This window comes from Lagopus muta, chromosome 1 (genome assembly GCF_023343835.1).
Source record: "Lagopus muta isolate bLagMut1 chromosome 1, bLagMut1 primary, whole genome shotgun sequence".
In the NCBI taxonomy this organism is placed as follows: Eukaryota; Metazoa; Chordata; class Aves; order Galliformes; family Phasianidae; genus Lagopus; species Lagopus muta.
Genome location: NC_064433.1, coordinates 119,148,259 through 119,163,198, shown reverse-complemented (window position 1 = coordinate 119,163,198; position 14,940 = coordinate 119,148,259). Strand labels below are relative to the sequence as shown.

The 14,940-nt window shown below is 37.4% G+C and overlaps 1 protein-coding gene across 2 annotated transcripts in view; it reads right to left on the bottom strand.

The window, feature by feature from the left end:
* The window catches only part of ADGRG2 (adhesion G protein-coupled receptor G2), a 55,412-nt gene that overhangs the window by 7,738 nt on the left and 32,734 nt on the right, over positions 1–14,940 (bottom strand). For both annotated transcript variants that reach the window (XM_048939495.1, XM_048939488.1), the window contains 16 exons: positions 13,822–13,895; positions 12,659–12,698; positions 12,503–12,537; positions 10,289–10,371; positions 9,643–9,703; positions 8,432–9,159; positions 7,673–7,871; positions 7,211–7,367; positions 6,166–6,315; positions 5,817–5,939; positions 3,622–3,667; positions 3,414–3,517; positions 2,788–2,909; positions 1,865–2,133; positions 746–845; positions 133–407 (listed from right to left, as the gene is read on the bottom strand). In XM_048939495.1, coding sequence (XP_048795452.1) covers positions 133–407; positions 746–845; positions 1,865–2,133; positions 2,788–2,909; positions 3,414–3,517; positions 3,622–3,667; positions 5,817–5,939; positions 6,166–6,315; positions 7,211–7,367; positions 7,673–7,871; positions 8,432–9,159; positions 9,643–9,703; positions 10,289–10,371; positions 12,503–12,537; positions 12,659–12,698; positions 13,822–13,895 — 2,566 coding nt within the window. The remainder of the gene's footprint in view (positions 1–132; positions 408–745; positions 846–1,864; positions 2,134–2,787; positions 2,910–3,413; positions 3,518–3,621; positions 3,668–5,816; positions 5,940–6,165; positions 6,316–7,210; positions 7,368–7,672; positions 7,872–8,431; positions 9,160–9,642; positions 9,704–10,288; positions 10,372–12,502; positions 12,538–12,658; positions 12,699–13,821; positions 13,896–14,940) is intronic.

Genomic DNA, 14,940 nt, shown 5'->3' with positions numbered 1-14,940 from the left:
AATTTAATTGTTAAAGAACTTACCAAATTACAATTTTGTTTCTGAATTATGAAAGTGCCATTTTGAAATCTTTCAAATGTTTTATTCATTGTAGTGGTGGCTGTAAGATGACACATAAAAGCATAAACTTACCTTGCAAAGTGTTAAAGATGGTAAAGAGGTAAGTAAAAACCTCATTTACTGTGAAGAAAGCAAATCCCCAAGTAATTCCCAACAAAAATGTGAGGCCAGCAACACTCCGAAGGTCTTGAATACTTGTTTTTCTCTGAGCACCAAGTTGTTTTTTCTTTTTTATGCGACACAGCTGGATCAGCACAACAATGAACATGCTGATATTGATCAGGAATATCACACAGAAGTATCCCACAGCAGTAATATAGAAGACAATTCTATTTTTAATCCAGCAGCTAAAACACAAAGATAAAGTCTGTCAACCATCAACAGAAAAAAAAAATGAAATAAATACAAGTTTATCTTGTTTTAATTACAAATCATTTTTGCTTCATTAGTAAAAAGTTGTGGGTTTTTTTTTTTGTTTGTTTGTTTGTTTGTTTTACCAAAAGGTAAGTGCATTCATGTAGGCAGATACCACAAAGCACGCAACATACTATGGAGCTATACTATTGCAAAGCTCTCTCCCTGCTTCCTTCCCTCCCCAGCCTTTAAAGAAAAGCATTTTAGTAGGACCCACGCCCTCCCCTCCCCCTAAAAAAAGAAAGCAAGCACCTCCTTTTATTTAACTTACAATTCATCAGGTCTGGTTTTTGAAACTCTCCCAGTGGATATAAGTCCATAATTATCTGGTGATACTGCCAACACAATAGCCACAACTACTGCTGGTAACCCTAAAAGATTAGACCAAATACATAAGTGAAAATCTTGACAAATACAATATTATAACTTGAAACTAAGTGGGGCATTCAAGCTGTGCTCAAGAACACAACTTGGAATGAAACCAGAGATCCTCTCTGCAGCTAGCTCTAGATTTTCTCACTTAGGCAGCAAATACTGTCACACATTAAATGCTTTAAATCAGTTTGATAAGGCATACTCAAATTTTATTTCTCATATCAATTTGAAGAAAACAATTCTGTTGATTTTAGTGCCTTTACAAATGTTTAACTCAAGTGGCCAAAGATGATAACAAGGGCCCGAATCTCTTCATCCTTGAACCAGTTACATTTGCCTTGCCATTTTTTGCTAGTAACAGTGCTACCCCAGAAATGCAATGTATATATTCAATTCCATTTATTTTGAAAACAGAACTGATGCCATCTGTCTAGCTAATGGAAATAAGCCATTTTGAAGGGGGCAGACTCTTTACCAAGATCTATTGCAACAGGACAAGGGAAAATCGTTTCAAAATATAAGGGGGAAAATTTAGACTGGATATAAAGTTTTTTTGTTTTTAATGATAAGGGTGGATGGTAGTTGTCCTATCCCTGGAAACATTCAGGATCAGGCTGGAAGGTGGCTCTGAGCGCTCTGATCACGCTGTAGGCGCCCCATTCATTACAGGTGGGTTGAAAGAGATGACCTTTACAGATCCCTTCTAACTCAAACCACTCTATGATTCAAATTTGGCTCTGTTATATTTGCAAAAGGAAAATCCATTATTCACTCACATTGCAACAGCCACAGTTTTCCACATTGCAAGCTGAGAACGCCTGCACTTACGGAGGAATTCACTACCTCGAAGTTGGAATTCATACAATTAGATTTACTGATAATGAATACTTTGTAGTTGACAGTACTAATACAAAGCAACTGTTTCTCTTTCATTTCCAAACTGTATCACCTTTGCAGAAATATTTGGTGAGTTGATACATACATTTAGAATCCAAAAAGTAAAACCAATACATACCCCAACCAACAATGCAAAACTTAAGAATGTATTTCCGTACGTAGGTATTAAAGACTTTCACAAGTGCAAGATACATGTGGAAAGCTTCTAGGCCCATCCAGGTAAAGGAAACCAACAGAAAATAGTGAAGAAATACAGCAACTGCAATGCATAGGCCTTGTGTGTTATACAATGCAATCCATGAGTCAAGGAGGAAAACTAGGTTGAGTAGAAGTAGTGCAGCACACAGCTGGATTAATATTTTGGACGGATAGTCTCTCCGGATTTTCCTAAAAAGCAAATTAGTGAGATGACAATTGTCAATTGTTCTTGTATCCATGACTTATTTTCTCTCTGGTATTCTTTAGTTCATACATGCCAAGAAAAAAAATGTGTTTATATATTTTGATTTATATGTAATGATTCTTACATTGAATTTACACATGGGACAGAATGTTTTAACACGTTTCCAAATTAACGCTCTATATGAATAAAGTCTGTTATAGAAAGATTACACAAATGTAAATAATAGCTTTGATTCCTAGATATCAATACTTTTTTTTTTTTTTTTTTTTTTTAAACATTGTATGTTAGGTGGCTTCTTGCTACATGACTTTCAAAATGCAAAATGAGTGTTCCTTAGTGCTAACCTAGATTAGGCTTTTGACTAGGCTTCTAAAACCTTGATAGAGCCAAGTATTTATTATTGATGGGATAATGAGAGAGTAAATGGGTGCCAAATAAATTCTAGGAGGATTTCCAAAACACACTGTGGAGGACTTAACAGTTAAACCTCAAACATCTTAACAAAATGTTCCAACAACGACAAATTTGTGCATTATTAACAGAAAGAGCACCCATAACTACTGAAAGAGACTTTGCTGTGAAGACTACAGACAATTGTAATTGAAGAATAATGGGAGCTGAGTTGAACAGATACTTACTCAAAAGCTATGTAAGTCACAAGAGTAATAGAAAGAAAAATTGCAGACAGGCCACAGCCTATATAGGATATAAAAGTCAGTACCAATTCTTGAGTAGGACTTGGAGTATTTCCATACAAATTCTACAAGGAAAAGAGAAGTTGATTTCAGAGAGCAAACTTATGAAATGGAAAAACACATACAAACAAAACAAAACAAAACAAAAACACCTTAAAATGCACAAAACAAACAAAAAAAAAGCAAACCATTTTCTTCATGGATCTTGCAAAAGGTTTGCTGGAAAACAGAAATGTCAATACAACTGTGGAAGTCTAATTAAAATAATTTTAAATTGGATTTATCCCAACTTCTTTTTATTTTGTACAGAATATACAATGGCCTAAATGTATGAGCTGCAGTTTAATAAGCACTTAAGCAATTTTTACTTTAATGGAACTCGTGGCCTCCATTCAACAAGCAGCTTAAGGACATCATTGATTTTATGGCTCTTTGCACTAAGCAAGAAGTGAACAGAACTGAATTCGTATTTAATAAGTTGTATGTATTTTCTGAATCCTCATTTACTGAATATGAGGCATGTTTTAACATTTTCTTGAATCAAGATATAGAATTTTTGAAATACCTACCATCAAAACTGCAAAGCTTGTGAGGTGGTTGCATGAACAAACTGTTTCATTTACTCTACTTTCTTTAACAATGCAACCTTCGTATGACCAGCCACCATGTCCACCTGTTAAAGAAAACAGCCTTGTAATTGATTAAAGCATAGCTTTCTACTATTAATATCAGCATAACTGAAGCAACATGATATCTTGGGTGATATCAAGTACTTACCATTTTTATTAAAGTCCCAAAAAACACATCTAACTGTTGAATTATCCTGTTTTGGGAGGTAAAAATAAAAATTATAATTAAAACAAAAGATGTTTTACTTAACTGTAATTAATGATCAAGAAATCTGAATTATGTACAAAATACAGGGAAGAATAAATACTGCATACATTAAGTATACCTGTATTACATGAATACTACATAAACTTAAAAGCATAGAAGAGATTAATATCACAGTATGCAGGCCCAAGTACAAAACCTTGCACTTTGCCGTGTTGAACCTCATTTGGTTCACCCAGGCCCACCTTTCAAGCCTGCTGAGGTCCCTCTGAATGGCATCCCTTTCTTCCACTGTGTCAACTGCATCACTCAGCTTGGTGTCATCAGCAAACTTGCTGAGGGTGCACTCAATGCCATCATCGATGTCATTGATAAAGATGTTAAAGAGCACCGGTCCCAAGACAGACCCCTGGGGGACACCGCTTGTTACCGGCCTCCACCTGGACATAGAGCCATTGATGACCAACCTCTGTCTGCAGCCTTTCAAACAATTTCTTGTCCAACAAGTGGTCCACCCATCTCCAAATTGGAGGGATGTGAATTTAATAAGGATGCGGTGGGGGGAGCATGTCAAAGACCTTGCTCAAGTCCAGGTAAATGACATCGGTCGCCTTTCCCTTGTCCACCGATGCCATCGCTTCATCATAGAAGGCTATCAGATTGATTAAGCATGGCCTTCCCCAGCCAGCTGTGCTGGCTGTCTCGGATCACATGCTCATTCCTCATGTGATCAAGCATGTCATCCAGGAGAATCTGTTCCATGATCTTCCCAGGCACACAGGTGAGACTCACCGGCTGTAGTTCCCCACGTCCTCCTTGCTCCTTTTCTTGTAAATGGGAATGACATGACCCTTCCTCCAGTCATCCAGGACCTCACCTGACAGCCACAACTTTTCAAGTAGTATGGAGAGTGGCTCGGGAACCAGCTCAACCAGCTCCTTCAGAACCCCAGGATGCACACCATCTGGTCCCATAGACTTGTACACATTCCGTCTCATGAGGCCGTCTTGGACCTGCTCTGTCCTCACAGTGGGGGTGAGTTTACCGCCTGGTCCTCACCTACTGCTTTAGGGATGCAGGGCTCAGGGATGTGAGAAATACTGGAATCCTGGCTGCCAATGAAGACCAAGGCAAAGAACTCATTCAGTACCTCAGCCTTTTCTTCATCTGTTGAAGCAAGTTCTTCTTTTACATTTACCAAAGGAGGTACAGAGGTACCTGTCTCTTCTGACCAATGTCAGAATGCCTGTCTCTTCTGACCAATGTACCAGTAGAATGTTTTCCTATTGTTTTTCACATCCCTCTCCAAGTTCAGTTCCACCTGTGCACTGACTTTCCTGATCCCACGTCTGCAAGTCCAGACAGCATCCCTGTATTCTTCCCAGGTGACATGCCCTTGTCTCCAGACCTTGTCCACACCTTTCTTCGCCCTCAGCATGCCCAGCAGGTCCTTGCTGGGCCATGCCGGTTTCCTATTTCCTCTGCCTACTTTCTTATTCAGAGGGACGGAGAGCTCTTGTGCTCTCAGGAGGGCATCCTTGAAGAGCAGCCAGCTCTTCTCAACATCTTTGTTTTTAAAGACAGCATCCCAGGAGATCTCGACCAACAGTCCACTGAACAGCTTCAAGTTCGCTCTTCCAAAGTTCAGGGTCCTTACGCCACTCTTTGCCAGGCCCACATCTCTCAAGATCATGAACTCAACCAGGGCGTGATCATTGCAACCCAGGCTGCCTCCAACCTTAACACCCTTAATGATCTCCTCTGCATTGGTGAGCAGCAGGTCCAGCAACATTTCACTTCTGGTCGTTCTGTCCAATACCTGGACCAGAAAGTTATCATCAATGCATTCCAGGAGCCTCCTGGACCTCTTGCAGGTTTGTAAAATAAAACAGAAGGGCAGGTAGAAAGGATCAAAACTTCAGAGCTGACTGGCAGAACAAAATTACATCATTTGAGAACAAAAATTAATATAAACAATAAATAAGCAAAGAACAGAGATTTTGAAAGTCTAGCTGGAAATGAAATGTCCATGCCAGTAAAGCAGAACCAACTGATCTGTATTCCTAGTACAGTACTTCTTCTACAACAACTCTAATGAGGCAACAAAAGCGAATTCTGTCAGACAAAACAAATCATACCTGATTAGGTCTGATGTTCTGTAAAGTAACAGTCACATTTGCCTTCAGGTTGCTAATTGTGAGGTTAGCAACACTTGATGATATAACACTGCTGATTAAAGATGCATTCTTCAAGGACAGATCCTAGAACAATAAAAAATAATCAGATATAAAATCAAACAAAACAATGGTAGAGTACAGTTTACACAAGTTCAGGTATTATGTGAAGTGAGTATTGGACAAAAATAATTTCTTTTCAAATAAGGAAATTTTAAAAAATATTTTATGGCCAAAAAACAAGTCAGTTCAGATTTTATTTTTGCTCTAGCATTGAATTTAAACTCTTATGAACAGAGGATCAAAAAGGTACCTGGAACACACTAGTCTTTTTAAAGAAATTGAAAATAATTCTAGAAGCCAAGTCCAGCTCTTCAGGAGGTAAGTTGGTGAGCAGTGATGAAGGAAGTGTAATTGATCCAAGATTATTTAAGTCATGGACTGCATTAGGGCCAAGAGAGATCTGAAAAATAAATGCAAGAATTATGCCTCATTTCTGTCACTAAAGAAAAATTAAATTATGCCTTATATCCAGTTTAGAACTCTGAAATAAGCATCTCTCAAACCACTGCCAGGAACACACTGCTGTTCTCTCACTTCTCTTCTGCTCAAAGGAATAAAAAGCATCTGCAGGCCTGAAAGTAGTGCAACTTCAGTACCAAAGAACAGTTTCAGTACTACTAATGGCTTATGCTAACTTAAGCTATTTCATTCTCTGAGAGGACACAGTGTGCCAGTATTCGTCCACAACTTTCCATCTTTCCTCACTTAAGCCTCCAAAGGTTGTACTGTCCAAATCAGAACTTCCTTAACCTGAACAGAAGCTTTTGAGTGAGAGAAAGCATATCCAAACTTTCTAAGCACTTTTTTTCTTGGCAAGACCAACTACTCATGAGTGACAATTGTATGAATATCATTACTCAAGCAGTGTAGTAAGTTGTTTCCTGGCACTGACAATTTCCTGCAATTAATCTTCTCACATATGTGACAACACCCCTTGACAAGCACAGACAGGGTAGGTGATTAAATGACTCATGATTCTGGGTTCTTGTGACACATTCCAAGCACTCTGGTATTCTCACTGTGCCCTCTAACAGCTTATTAGCCAAATGCCAGTTTCTGCTAACTCAGTTGCTTATTTAGCCCATAACAGAACATTAAAAAAAAAATTCTGAAAGATTTCAAAAAGCAAAGTCTTTTTTTCTCTGAAAATAGCCTGAATAAAAGATCCTGAACTTGTGACATAAATGCAAAATAAAAGTCATGTTATAAATATAAAGAAGATAAATATTATAACACAAACACTTTAAACATGAACTTACGAAATTTCATGAAGTTTAGAATTATCATTGTCCTACCTGGAGATCAGATGAATCCTGGACAGCAAAAGACATTTGGTTGGAACGGATGCTATCGGTTTTGACAACTGCCAGAGCCAAGGATGGGGAGGAAAAATCAGCAGACATTGTTGAAAAGTTCAGTTTTAAGCCAATATAATCCACTACTTTTATAATTCTGTTAAGAAAAAGAGATGCTTAGTATTACCAAGCACAAAGTTGTGATTATGGAGCAGCAATCCAAAAACAATGTAAAATGCAGCTTACTCTTCTCACTTATCGTGGTTTGAACACAAAAATGTTTTTTCATAGCATTATATTACAGTACAGCAAGTAACAATATAATAATAGTCCTTTTCTGTGTAAGTTAAAGAACAAGAAACATTCTCTTTGATTAAGATTATTAAAAAATGAAACATGCTGAGGGTAACTTATGAAGCAGTCAATACAACACAACTTTAATCTACTGCCAGATGGACCTACCTGTTAGAAATTTGGGGTGGTAGTTGTTGAGAAGCTGTCAGAACACTGCTAACCTCACTCACCATCCGTTCTACATCTTTTGACTCTACTTTTCCAGCTGCTAAATCTTTTTCTATTTTGGATACGATTTGCTCAGCTGTGGTAACATTAATGGTGGTATATATGGAAGTTGTGTATGTGGTAGCTGACAGTATCTTTCCTGTGACAACAGAAAAGTTGTTCATTTTTGTAAGTATTGTGCTTAACAAATGAAGTAAGCAGAAAAATTACAACAGTTTTCTTGAATAAAAAAGCTTACCACAGATACAAGCATGTTACATGAAACACAGCCTTTTTTTTTTCCCTAACAGCTAGTTTGCAGACAGCAATACTTAAGAGCCTTAGGAAAATATAGAGCAAGGTTTCAAATAGTCACCATTGACCATACTTTATACTGATTATAAAATCACCATAAGTGATGCTAAATAATCTATTATTTAGAATTTTTAGCTGCTGGGTGCCTGCAAGAAGGAGGAAATCAGGAGAAAACCAGAAAACCTAACTACTACAGTTAACAAAATATTGCAGCGTGAGGTACCACTCATCATAGCCAGAGGCATCAGAACATGTTCTAAAATGAGTACAGAGATTTTGTCAGGCTTGTCATGGTGATTAGAAGATGATAGCTAAGACACAACCAAAATCTTGTTTAAAAAAACTGAAAGCAAATTCAGTATATGGATTTCAAGTTAAAAGATATTTTTTATTTGTCATGTTTACCTGTGCTTCCGTTAGGCAGGCTACCATGGCCACCAGCAGTAGAATGAGGATGAGGTGCTGAGACAGAATGTTTGACAGGACTAACAGTGGGGGTTATTGAGAAAGGAGTAAGGGGAAGAACAGGTGCTGTAGTAATGTTTCTGTTATCAGAAATAGGTTGGGTTGAATCTGTAGAAAGAGGAATTTGTGCAAAAGAGCTGGTGGTAGTTTCAAAAGGTGGAATTGCTATTGGAGGTTTGGGAGGAAGCTCAGAAGGGGAAACTGCAGAAGGTTTAGTGAAATTTACAGCAGGAGAAATTATTGTGATAGGCTTGCTAATATATGTAGCATCAGATTTAATTGAGAGAGCAACATTAGAAATAGATTTTGTTGCAGGTATGGAAGAGAGAACTGTAGTGACAGATTTATTAAAAGCTATGGAGGGAAAAGTAGCCATGATTTGCTGAGCAAAAGACTCAGTAGAGGAATATGTAGTGGTATCAGTAGTGGCAGACAAAGAAGTTGTAGTGGTAAAAGTTTCAGAGAGAGGATTTGCAGTGGAAGATGTGGAGAGGGTTTCAGAAAATGAATTTTCTGTGAATGGGGGGATCAGTGGTCTAATTGTGGGTGTTCGTTTTGCAGTGGGGGAAAGAAAAGCACTAGATTTGAGGGAAGAGAAAGCAGTCCTTTTATGAGGAGGAGAATGAGAAGACGGAATCCATATGGGATGAGGCGGCAATTCTATAGTACTGTTAAAAAAAAAGCACATAAATACATGTTAAATTTAACATTATTTATATTTTAAGAAAATTGGCTATAATAGAAGAATATATATGAATCATGTGGGCATATTAGTAATATGCATATTTTGAAAGTCATCAGGTCATTTCTCATGCCCTAGTGACAAACAGTACTTCTGTAACATTTTGAGGCTTCATGCATTCTATTTTGCCATAGTTGTTAACTACTAAGGCCACATGATACCCTTTCATTTTGTCTTCTTTGGACATAATTCTGAACTCAAAAGCTTCTGGCACCACAGGGAAAAAAGAAAAAAGAAAGAGAGGAGAAGGAAGGACAGGAAGGAAAGAGAATGGAACTATACAGGAAGATTGTGCTTGTGCTCGTGGAATCCTTTCCTAGTTATTATATTGCAACATGCAAGTTCATTCTATTTATCCATTACAAAGATAAGGGAATAAGCATGCCAATCTGTTTGTATTTATACTTACTACATTTTTAATTCTTCAGCAGTCAAGGAACAATACCTCAGTGATGAACAGCAGCACTGTTCTGAAATGACAAAGAAGCATTAACATAGTTTGCCATGAAGCATAAAAACTGCTTATACCATTAACAGGTTATTCAAACAAGGGTACATTTTACTGTTTGTTTGCTTTTTTAAAAACAATAGTGCATTTTGAATAATCAGTTTTGAGTTTTTTTGCTCAATGCTTCAGAAGTTCAGACTTCTCTTTTTAGAGAAACCAGTATGCAAAGCTATATGCTTTGAAACAGAGAGAAAAAAGCATGAGCCACTCCATACTATCAAAATACAACTAAGAAAACTGAGCTACATTATAAACTTTGAGAAATGCATTTGTGTTTTCCAGTAATGTTACAGACAATACTTTCAAAATCCAAAATGCTTTAACGTAGTCAGCAACTTTATATGTAAAAAAAAACAAACCCAAAGCTTTCATATACATATCTCCCGCTCCTTCCCCCCAAAAATCAGGAAGTCTGCATTTTTTATGCATTTACATTATTAAAAAAAATATTTTTATTTAAAATTAAGAGGGTTTTTTTTTTTAGGTACTTGGCAGTCAACTAAAAACAGGACAGTTAATCTGTGAGACTGTTTAAAGCATAACTCACGAATTTTGGCTATTTCTTCTTTCTCTTCTAAACTGCTTATATTCCCTTTCTTATCCAGCTTTATTATGAAATTGCAGTGTGTACTATAATGAGAAGAAAAAGCCTTAGATTCAAGAAATAATTACGTCATTGCAATACATGAATCTAATGACAAATAACAAATCAGAAAAAGCATTTTTTTCCTAGGCTTTTTCAAATCTGGGGATGTTTCCAAAGCATGTAGAACACCATGTCAGGTTAAAACAAAGAGCAACACATCCATTTGCAGCAGCTTATTTCCTTATTCCTCTACAGACTCTGTCGATTCTTAAATGTGATCCTTCCTAGTCAATGTTAGCCATTAAAGAGTTAGTATATAATAACAATCTCCTTTCTTACTGTAGAGAAACTCCAGAGAGGAATCAGAACACATCTAAGATGACTGTTAGTGTATCCTTGCCTATGGAAACCTAGTGTTCTCTCTCAAGATAAAAAAAAAGTGAGCTTAAATGACTCAAACAGAAAACTACATTTTTTACATTTCATGTTCAGTTACATGAATCCCTATCTAAACGAGCAAACATACAATCAGAATTCTTCCTGAGCAGCTGAAACACATTGGTGAACAAAAAGGGAACACAAAGATGAAGCAAAGTTTCTTTCCAGCTAACAAGAACATGGAATACCAAGCTACTGCCAGTGTATGACACAAAAGTGTGATTTGACTTTCTATCCGCTATTATTAGGGGATTTCAATTTTTGTTTGATCCAAAAGCATTAAGATAAATCCTCAAATTCAAGTATATTGGAAGTTCCAGATTTTGTTTCAGAATATACTGTTTTCAAGCCAATCTGTTTAAAGAATCATCTGTTTAGCTGTGAGTAGCAATGAAGTTGACCGAGATTATCTAATCTTAAGGTTTCCAGGATCATCTGTCTAGAGCAGCCTTGCCATTCTGATATTTCAAGCCTTCCAGACTCTGAAATATCTTCTCAGGCTTGTCCAGTCCTGAGCATGACTGGCTTCCCAAACCGAAGAACAGCTTGGGATAAGAACTACTACCTGAAAGGAGGCTGAGACAAAGTAGGGATCAGCCTCTTCTCCCAGGCAACAGCTATAAGGCCTCATCTGGAGTACTGCATGCAGTTCTGGGCTCCCCAGTACAAAAAAGACAGGGATCTCTTGGAAAGAGTCCAGCGGAGGGCCACGAAGATGGTGAAGGGCCTGGAGCATCTCTCCTGTGAAGAAAGGCTGAGTGAACTGGGTCTGTTCAGCCTTGAGAAAAGAAGACTGAGAGGGGACCTGATCCAGGTCTATAAATATCTAAGGTGTGGGGGGCAGAATGGCGAGGCCGGACTCTTTTCAGTGGTGAGTGGAGACAGGACAAGGGGAAACGGCCAGAAACTGCAGCATAGGAAGTTCCGCACAAACACGCGCAAGAACTTCTTTACAGTGAGGTGACGGAGCACTGGAACAGGCTGCTTGTGGAGTCTCCTTCTCTGGAGATGTTCAAGACCTGCCTGGATGCCTACCTGTGCGACCTGCTGTAGGGAACCTGCTTTGGCAGGGGGGTTGGACTCGATGATCTCTGGAGGTCCCTTCCAACCCCTACAATTCTGTGATTCTGTGATTGGACAAGAGGTGACGGCCTCAAGTTGTGCCAGGGGAAGATCAGGATGGGAATTAGAAAAATTTCTTCACAGAAAGAGAGGTGAGGCAGTGGCACAGGATGCCCAAGGAGGTGGTAGAGTCACTGTGCTTGGAGGTGTTCAAGAAACAGATACATGTGGTACTTAGGGACATGGTCATGGTTTAGCAGATAGTGCTGGTGTTAAGTGGACAGTTCAACTAGATGATTATAGAGATGTTTTCCAAACGATTCCATGATGTTTGAAGTAATTTGCTCAAAAAGACTTAGTGACTAAGAAGCTGTGTGACCCAGCTAATTTAAAGATGAAGGAGAAATATGGTAGGTAAGTCTGTGTTTCAAAAGATTAATGAGAAGCAGAGGAGTTTGGTAAACAAATAAAGTAGATCATTAATAAGATTAATGGGATCAGAATTTCTTTCCTCATTAGCCTGCTTATATTTGTCCAGCCTGTTTCTCAGACTTGACTTCCTAGACAATTTTTCTCTTGTTACACAGCCATTCATGCTTGATACATCACAGGCTCTTAAATATGTAGTAGCTACTAAATATATGAAATTAAAAAAAAAAACAAACAACAACAAACCTCTGGTTTTCTGAACTGCATTCCAAAACGGATGACTATAACAACAAGGAAAAATAGAATAAAATTGTTTTGTCAGGAGAAAATAGGACTTATGACACTATCATAAATAAATTGAAAAAAAGTATTCCAAACAGTAAAAACAATTAGTAATCTTACCTCACTCATTTCTTGCAAGGTTTTGTTGAGCTCTGATATTCTGTAACATAAAAAGTTACAATTATGGAGGATTGCTAATTATGTTTTAAAGACAATTACAGCAGTATTATGAAATGAACAAGCAATTACCAAGAAAAAAACCTTTTTTAAAAACTACAACAGTTCTAATATTGTACAAACACTTTAAAAGGATTGAACACGTAAAGAATTGCCTTTTATTAGACACTTTGCAAACTACATTTAAAACTGGCACCACAGATTTTAACATCAATCCACATCCTTACAACCTATTTAAAAGAGCAAAAGATAGATCTTGATGTCTAAATGCTAACTTGCCCTTTGGAACAAAATTGCCCATTTAGAACAAAATTTTGAACTTACACTGAAAGCAAATCAGTAGGAGTTATGGCTTTCTAAAAAAACAAAACAAAACCAAAAAACAAACAAAAAAAACCCCACAACATGGTCTTGATTTACAAAGGGAGTTTTTGGAATAGCAGTAAAGACATTCTCTGGAAAGCAGTATGAATATTAAGCATGCAAAAAGGTAAGCAGAATGACAGCTATGGGACACAACCTAGATAAAGACTTAGATTCCTCTGGAAAGAGGAAAGTGCATATTTTAGAAAGACTGTGGAAGAAAAAGTTATAATGAAATAAATATTGATTTAACTCCATAAATCAGAAAAACTTAGAACCCTAAAAGTTCTCTTAGTAAAATTTCTTAAAGAGACAGACTAAATCTCTGAAATTAAGACAACAATTTATTCATGAAGAGCAACAGTCAAATTGACCTACTCAATAATCCACAGTTCACATTCTCAGGTACTGTTACTATTATTATCGTCTTAATCATTATCATTATTATTATTACTGAGATCATCAGCTTATAAATAAGGCATTCAGGCCTTGTTAAAGCCCAATGAACCTGAAGGACCTGAAATGTAATCAGTAAATGTAGTATTTCTTTAAACAAACTCCAGGGGTACATAAAACAAAATGAAGACTGTTCTAATCAATAGAAACTTCGTGTTAAAGAAAAATAGTTCACATTTCCTGACATTTCTAAATTGTCAAGTACAGGAATAATGCAAAGTGAAGAGTCTGCTAATTACATGAAAGGTCTCAATGTTTTTGAAATATGGCAAAGATTTCAAGTTTACCTCAGTTCTTGTAAGGTTGAGGCTGGAATTGGAATAAAGCCTGAAACTTGATTGTCAACAGTTTTGTTATTAATCTGTTAGAAAGAAAGATACCAATGCTAAATAAAACAAGTGAACTTTAGCATTAGAATAAACTCACGTTCACCTCACTCATTTAAACAGAAACACACTTGGAAAGCCCAAAGAAAATCAGCACCCTTTCCCATAAATACACTTCAGTTTACATTTATTATGCCTGTGTTGTCACAACTTAAGGAATTGCTTCATCTAGAATACACCTAATTTAAGGGTTTAACTTGTGAATGATAAAGGAAAGAGGATAGCGACCTCACCACACATCACACTGGAGAAACTGAAGTTGGCTCAATCTGCAATAGCAATCTTAGACCAGAAACTGAACAAACTTTCAACTAAAGTGATAGTGCAGCAATTGGACAAGCTACATAAATGCTGTAACAAAAATAGTCTCCCAGTAGAATCCTGGGAGTTAGAGCCAAGAACTGAGGTGAAACACACGTCTGCTCTTGCCTCTAGGCTGGAGAGAGTACAAAGGTTGATCTAAAAATCCTTTATAGACCTGCATTCTTATACTTTGTTTTCCACCATTACCTGTTATTTCTACATTTAAAGCATTGAGCATCGTAATGAAAACATCATCTAACAGTTATGGTATTCACATTACCATAGAAATATTCTGCTAAAAAGTAAAACAGCTTCCAGAGACAGAAATCTACTTTTTCTAATAGCTGTAGACATAATGTTCAATACAGCAGGATGGTTTCAGGAGACGTTATCACTACGGAAACAGAATACAACACAGATGTGGCTCTTGCTTTCGAGATACTGGGGCCTACCCCTGCCCAAACTCACTGCTCAGTTGAGTTGCAGTGGCTCTCTGTGGTGACTGCTGACAACTATCAGGCTTGCAAAGATTGACACGTAAAATCATAGACTGAGTGTAGACACAGATATATAAGAGAAAGGTACAAGGAACCATTAGCAAGCTCACGGCCCCTTTGTTTCCCATCCACAACAACCGAATAGTCTTAACTGCCACCAGAAAGATGCCCTATTTCAGAGTGTCTCAACATGGATTAGTTTCAGGGTGCAATCTAACCT